Source organism: Phoenix dactylifera, chromosome 16, assembly GCF_051530095.1.
Source record: "Phoenix dactylifera cultivar Ajwa chromosome 16, Ajwa_hap1_PhDact_Kaust_v1.1, whole genome shotgun sequence".
NCBI lineage: Eukaryota > Viridiplantae > Streptophyta > Magnoliopsida > Arecales > Arecaceae > Phoenix > Phoenix dactylifera.
This window is the reverse complement of record NC_143205.1, coordinates 1,210,942-1,218,939: the sequence shown is the minus strand read 5'-3', so window position 1 is coordinate 1,218,939 and position 7,998 is coordinate 1,210,942. Positions and strand designations below refer to the sequence as shown.

General features: G+C 36.0%; 1 protein-coding gene across 1 annotated transcript; it reads right to left on the bottom strand.

Moving 5' to 3' along the window:
* Nucleotides 1–1,065: 1,065 nt before the first annotated feature.
* LOC103723866 (choline-phosphate cytidylyltransferase 2-like) lies at nt 1,066–7,518 on the bottom strand. The gene is made up of 8 exons (XM_008814939.6): nt 7,124–7,518; nt 4,481–4,594; nt 3,545–3,640; nt 3,051–3,093; nt 2,806–2,961; nt 2,585–2,653; nt 1,635–1,745; nt 1,066–1,450 (listed from the first exon to the last, which is right to left on the bottom strand). Exons 1-8 carry the CDS (start codon nt 7,516–7,518, stop codon nt 1,394–1,396), a joined length of 1,041 nt encoding a protein of 346 aa, XP_008813161.4. The 3' UTR covers nt 1,066–1,393.
* Between the last annotated feature and the right edge of the window lie 480 nt (nt 7,519–7,998).

Genomic DNA, 7,998 nt, shown 5'->3' with positions numbered 1-7,998 from the left:
CTGTCATTCATGGTCCTTAAAACAAGTTTCAAAGGAGTAAATAGGGTTTTCAATAACAGAGAGGCCTGTACAACTTAAAAGGCTGAAAGAAATTAACATGAAGCCTTATTTCTTTGGCATGCTTGCAATGGTAGTTGCCACTTATCATTCTCAGAAAATTGATCATTCCCTTCCTCGCATCCTTTTCCAATGCCTCTCTGTAGCACAAAACCTATCTTTTTATTAGTATATTTTCTCGTAATTTTTTGTCGGTATTTACTCTTTTCTTTGAGTAATATATATGGACCTACATAACATCATTGCAATTGACAATAGGCCTATACTGCCTACAAGATCATAGGTTGGTTACAGGATTAATTAAAAGAGAATGGGACCATGGGTAGGTTTTAAAAAAATTGTCTTGCCCTTTTCCCATGCTTGCTCTTTCAATTGAAATAACGTCAACTTTTTTCAGAAGAGTCCAATTTTTCATTCTTTTCTCAGGTCTGCTTTAAGACAAACCATTAAGGATATCGACCGATAGATTATTACACTTATGATGATGGAAACCTGCTGAGACGGCAAGATTGCTCGAAACCATCCTGCACGGCAGAAGACTTTGAAATTTGAGCTCAGTTTATCAGCAACAGTTTACAAAAACACCAAGAACCAACGTTAGTTAACTTAGGTATGATGCAGAAGTGGGAAGGGAAAAGCCCAGAAGCCTGTTTTCTACAGGAATAAATTGTCCAGAATCCTGCATATTTTTTTATAGAATATGTGATCATACAGTGGTTCATAATTCCATGGAAAGTTTTGACTACTGAAGCCCTGAATAGTTGTCCAGGGCTTGTTTTCTGTAGTCTTATCCCACAAAAATGGGGTCAGCAACTGGCCACAGAAAATCTTCAGGGCACCAGAAAATGTCAATTCGACATCAACCCTCCAAAGAACTTTGCCAACATTCCAAGCTTGAGGGGGGATAGAACCAATAAAAATATCGATCCATGATAAGCATCACACTGAACAGGCACACAAGAAAAAAAAAAAAAGTGGCCATAACACAAACCAATAAAAAAAAGAAAATAAAATAATCAACAATGCATTATTTTCTGCTTGGATGAACATGTGAGATAAGTCATCTATCCTACTGCTTTAGCAGTGGTAGCACACCAAGGCAAAGGATGGAATTGGCAACAACAGCAGCACCAGCTGCTCCATTATTTGATGGATGATGCTGATCCCACCTGACAGGCTGATATTGCAGGGGGATAGAACAACGTATAAAAAGAAAACGAGAACAAAAAATAGCCACCACACTACCCACATCTCAGTTCTTAACTTTTCCTGTGGGTAAGGATTAATTTCAAAGAGAACCTCTTGAGGCTATTGATTCTTCCAGAAGGCTACTCCTTTATTTGCTTGACTGCCTCTTCAATCCCTCCTGAATCCGATCTTTAATTGCAGTTTCCTGTCAATGAAATACCAGAATCCACTGCTGAATTTTATCAGGAAAATGAACAGATGGTCGGCTATCTATATCTGGCTCATAGATTAAAAATGATAGAGAATGGGTAACAAGTTTCTGCTTTTAAATTAATATAGATTTCTCAACAGTGCTTAAGACATTATGGGCATGAACTCCAATGACTTACCATAATGTGACACCCTTCCTCAAACTTCTCGAGAAAGCCTGCAACCCAGCGGTCTGCATTTTCCACCCACTCACTGTGATGCGTCCCCGCTGTCTTTGCCACTGTATGTAACTGCATGATGAAGTTTCATAAGAATGGTCATGAACTCCACATTTTGAAATAATCCTCCGAATAAGAATAAGAACTATAGGAGTCAACTATCTAGTACACAAGACAAAAAGAAAATGGTTATTTTCCACTACCTACTCTGAAATACCACCTACATTATTGCTGCTAGGGAAGCAACCTTATTGACTATATTGAAGCCTAAAGTCATGTCGCCGGAAGGATATAAGATATAAAGAGAAAAGAGATGGCATTTGCATTATTTGTAGTACAGGACAGAACTTTGATCAAAAAAGATACTCTTGTGAGAAGGAACTTCAAATGGATCTAATACAAAATTGTTGCAGAAAAGGATCTCAAGGATCAAAATTTATGGTATACATTAGGTTTTTTGAGAGGATCTTTTATAAAAGAATATACTTAATTTCAGGTTTTCTGGAATATTCATGCAGATAAGAAACTTTTTGCAGTTGTAGTATCAAGAACAGAAGAGTTTACAAAAACCTTGTAGATGACAGGTTTCTGCATCGCAATATATTGAAAAATTAAGTGGAAGCACTAAGTAGATAAGAATCAAAAGACGGATATCTTTGCAGGGATAAACACAGTAAAAATAACATCATTCCTATCGCATACTTAGCCAGCATGATAAACACAGTAAGATAGTTTTGATTATGTATGTACTATGTTATTCATATCACGTCACATTAGCCAGCATGATAAACAATTTTAGCTGACAAAAAATTAATAACCCAGTAATCATAAATATTGGTGCCATTGACTATCACAAACAAATAACATGCATCTAACAACTCTAACATAACATCTACAACATTCTTGCCTACCTTTTCCTGATGTTCCTTCACTTTCTCGCGCAATTTTGTTATTCCCATGTTCACTAGCAATTGCTTCTCCTGATAGCAACAAACAAAAGTGATTTGACTCAAAATATGCAAGTGAAACTTAGGTGGAAAAGATGAGGATAAAAGATATCTGCAACAATGTTGAATAGCTAAGCCTCTAACTTGTTACTGGAAAGTAAACATGTATGCCTAAATATCCATGCCTTCACATAGCTCACACCGAGGTCCTTCCTTGTGTATCCACGAGCTAAATTTCGCATCACATATTCATTGTAGTCTTTAACAATCCTCATGATTATATCTGATGTTGAAATGCCATCTGTACGCTTTGTTTCTTTAAATTTTCCAATTGCTTTGACCTGCATGCAACATCATTTTGAGCAACCCATGAAAGAGAAGGAATAATCAAACCAATCGTATTCTAGAAGTTTCAGAATGAGAAACTAACAAACTCATAGACATCTTTACCAGCTCCACTAGCATCAGCATATCTACAAAGGCCATGGTAAAAGAAAGATGAGTAGGAAAATAATAAAACACAAAGCTCCAGATAAAGGAAGGCAATGCACAACAAAGACTTTTGTAGGTATATAGAGCACAAATCATCTTTTATCCTGTAGGTGGAGACAAGGAGGCTTGATCATGCATAACCTTATGAAATGACGGTGCCCATAGTTCTGTCATGATTTGACAAGTCTAATCTTCTGCTAGTAATTAAGTTTTAGATGGCCAAAAATGCTTAGGCAACATTGACAATTTGATTGGTTCTAGTGATATGAAAATATTCAATATCCAGTTAAGGTGAATCAAGGTTCTGGCCTGGTCACTGCATGATGTATTGGCAAGTGGAACCAAGTCTATAAGCCACCAATGTAAGCAATTAGAAGCAATCAGGAGTTATAGTAATAAAACTTCGAATAAATTTGTGCTACTTGATCTTACGGTAGGGAGTCATGAGCCACATAGTCTATTTTGTGCTTGTCAATGAACTCTTGGGTAATGACCCATGGAGCATCAGGAATAACTTCATCAACCCACCTATCATAAGAATGAAACAATCTTAGCAGCAAAAACAAAGATAAGCAATAGAAAGTTTAGTACAACAGAACAAACATAAAATAAACTCTCCATTTTTGCATATTAACTGATGAATGTCTGAAAAGCTAGGCCTGCAAATAATAACAGAAAGCCACATCTCTTCAAATCATAACTCAGTACCATGAACCACCTTCTTCTTCAGTCCCCTCTTCCTCTTTTGCAGTTCTTCGATTTTTTTACAAGATTTCATATTCTGCATAATAGCTTTGGACTTCAGTGCACATGCAAAGCCATTTTCAACAATTTGTGTTGTTTGGAATCAAGCTGAGAATAGAGTTTTGGACAATTCTCTATATTCATGTATTGGCAAAAGGCTGTGCTATACATATACAAGGTGGTTATACAACCAGGAGCATACAGCCCAAAAGAAAGTTCTTATCTACAAAATATATACATCTAACAGTTTTATCATGTGCTTTATCCTCTCTTATGGTGCCTTTCCCTGGATACAATTATTATATTCATAATTTACACTTTCCATATATATTAACTCTTGTTGTTTCATAAGTACTTTTCAAATGAAATTACAATGAAACATAATCAATAATACTTAATTTCATGTCAGCTACCAAAAACAAAACATATACAAGTAAACAAATTAGAAATTACAAATAGATCATGTCTGCAAGAAGAAGCAGTGGCACTGCCCAGAGCAAAGAACAGTATAACGTAATGGTTAAAAGGATTAGGAATTCAGCAAGCATATGAGACACCTCTACATTAGTTTCATACCTACACAAATATAACATAAATGTTTGAGCAAACAAGGGCACTACATACTTGCAGTGGCGTAGTGACTCATAACGCTCAGCTTCCGTCATGACAGTTTTTCCTTTGTATCTATGAGTAATTTCATCACTGCAGCACCCAACTAGTAAATAGGCATTAGGGAACCTGAAAGACATTCATTTGTGCCACTTCAGGACAGATACATCCATTGTTTTACATAAAAATCAGATACAAGAATTAAATAAAAGCTATGGGAACTCATAAAAGAGCCAGATTGTACACATGACAGAGGGTGACGTAATATTCAAAATTCAGAAACATAAAATGTTCTGACCATGAGGCTTAACATATAACAAGAATAAGTTAAAGACATGTATACTCAGACAATTCATAAAGTCAAAACATTCATCATGACTCAATAAAGAAGATGCAGCATAAAGATTCGCATAGTCTCACCAGATACCTATTTTTACATAAATTTCATGATATAAACTACACTTCTATCCATAGATATGTTGGTAGCATGTTTTACTTGTGAATTCATGGAGGTTTTTCATACATGTTCTTTAAGTTTGAACTCTCATTTCCTCATTGTGGAATCTGTTTGCATGTTTTGAATAACTCAGATACAAGTCACAGCATTAGACAGCACCTGCATAACAAGAGAGAATATATTCTGAAATTTCCCTAGACATTTTTGATATTTCCTGTCATCCAAAAAGATTTCCAACTTTTACCAATAGAAACAGAATTTCCAAGCCATATTCTTGAACTTCTAATTCAATCAGTTATTAATCAATTTTTGACCATGTCAACTTTGATCTTTCCTCCAAAACCCAAAAATTGAACATGAAGAAACACTTTAACTTGTTAAGAAAGACAATTAAAGATAATATCAAAATATAAGCTCATATAACTGGTGATGTTGCCATCTATAATATGCCATGCAACAAATTTCCTAGAAAAAAGAATAGAGACACTTATGCATTGGTATCAAGGAAAAATCACAGCATCAAATACCTTGTAACTAAAATCCTGAAAAGAAGGGAAAATTATATAGCTATATACACATATACATATATACATGTGCATACGTATATCCGTATATACATATATACATGTACATATGTATATCCGTATATACATATATACATATATGTATACACAATCACACACACAGGTATATATACATATCCATAGAGCTAGACTTGGCTACACTTGAACAGATCTCTATCAGATTCGATTAAGTCTACATTGGACAATAGAGATCCCACATCGATGATCTAAGCCGTTGGATGTGATTTACCACCTTTAAATAGCTTACATACTAAAAATCATGCGATTTGAAGACCTCTAGCTTATGCATCAAGTGATCAAATATATATATAATTTAATGTTATTTAGACTATCCATTTTGGGATCGCTTGATGCACAAGCTAAATGCTCTAAATCACATGATTTTTTGTATCTAAACAACCTAGAGGTAGTAGATTAAATATAACAACTTGGATCATCAACGTAGGACCTCCATCGTCCAATCTTGATCTGGTTGGGTCTGAGTGGAGATCCACTCAAATGTAGCCCAATTTGGCTCTCTCTCTCTCTCCCTCTATATATATAGATATAGATATAGATATAAGCTTACTTGATTATCAAAAAATGAAACCCTAATATGCTCAAAATTCTATAAAGTATATCAAAATTTTAGTGCATGTGGCTTTGACCTTGAATTCCATTCAGCCCTCACCAAAATTTAAAGCACTGATCATAATTGCAAGACATCCATTCAATATCTTTAATTTCTTAAAGCATAGAATCAAAACCATTAAATTACTGTTAGTGGTTAAAAGAAAAAACTATTTTCCAACTCAACAGTCACAGATTATCCACGAAAGATTCCATACACAGTTTCAGCATTTTTCTCCATTCAGTATGTCCTTGATTACTATTTGATGAATACTTTGAATTAACACATGTAATGTTTCTGGTCTTAGTCCTTAAAATAAACAATTCTCTTCTTCACCGGTTTGACCGTACATAACCAAGCACTTTCTTCACCTGAAAGCTCCAAAAATAACAAGAAAAAAAATGAAACCAAAAAATTTTTGTAAGAAGAAATTCGGGTAGCAATCATAACAAACTCATTGTAAGCGGTAATCATAAATGGAGCTGGTCTTCTACATAAACTTATCAAATGATAAAAGTTCTTCTTATAATTGGTGATGTGGACACCTATGATATCCTGCGTGGTCTAATGCTTTGCAGCATTGCCCCAGAAGAGAATATAGAATCTAGGGAGAAAGAAGAATTCTGATCTATGTGTTTAATTAATCGAAAACATCCTCATAACCAATACTCTCTCAACAAGAAAGCCCTCAAAGAAACAAAAATAATCCATCAACAAGTCCTTCAATTCATGGAAGAGCTTTTGGCGATAATCTTTTTTCAATCCTCATAATGCACCTCCAAAAAAATGGAATTCTAATCATTTTCCATCAGAATTTACCACCCTGATCATAAACCCAAGATATTTACTCTATGGTAGATCAAGAAGATCAGATCTTTGGAATCGTTAACCAACTCAACAGCGATTTCCATCATTCCCAGAAATCCGCACCCGGTTCATAAATCAAACACCGAGAGATTGGTATAAAAGTGAAAAGATCGAGAGTTCTTAAGGGTCAGAAAGCTCACAAATTCTTGGCCTGCTCGAGGGCGCGAGCGTGGCCGAAGTGGAAGAGATCGTAGATTCCATCGGCGAAGACGCGGACGGGGCGGTCATGGGAATCGGAAGAAGAAGAAGAAGAAGAAGAAGAAGGCTTCTTGGGCGGGGGCGCCGGGGAGGAGGAGGACTCGTACCAGGTGGTGTGGGCCTCCAAGGTGTCGGGCTCCGCCGGCTGGAGGTCGCCGTCGCCGCCGGTGCTGCTCTGGTGGCTCCGAGGTGGTGGGGGCATGATGGCCATCGGATCCCCGCCGTCTGGTCCTGCGGAAAGGTGGGGGTTTGGAGGGTGGGAACCGAGGAGGACAAAGGAGCGGTTTTGGAGGGAAGAGCGAAAGGGAGGGATAGGAGGAGAGAGGAATAAGGGCATGGGAAGAGAGAGAAAGATAGAACTTGGACGTATATACATAGAGAGGGGGAGAGACATTTGTTTAACGAGAATCGCGGTTGGATTCTTGGAATATGCATGGATGTATGGATGCAAGGAAAATTACATGTACATTTCTCATCTAAAGTGCCTCAATAAGAGTAATGGCTCAGGTTGGGTTAGACTTGAGACAGGTTGACATGTAGGATCTAAATAAAAAACATATTAATCTAAACTTAATCCATTCATCAAATAAATCAAAATTTCAAAATTGAGATACTCTTATTGTCATAAACAAGTAGTATGAACCGATGTGTGACATGTTTAATAAAAGTTTAGATTTTTCAGGTCAATGATAAAATTTAGAGTCATTCGGCATCACTTTTATTCTTTTATTTTTTAAATAAAAAAATATTTATTTAATTTTAAAATATAGATATATTAGTATAGATAATTATTTAGGTTTTTTTGTATATATGTCCT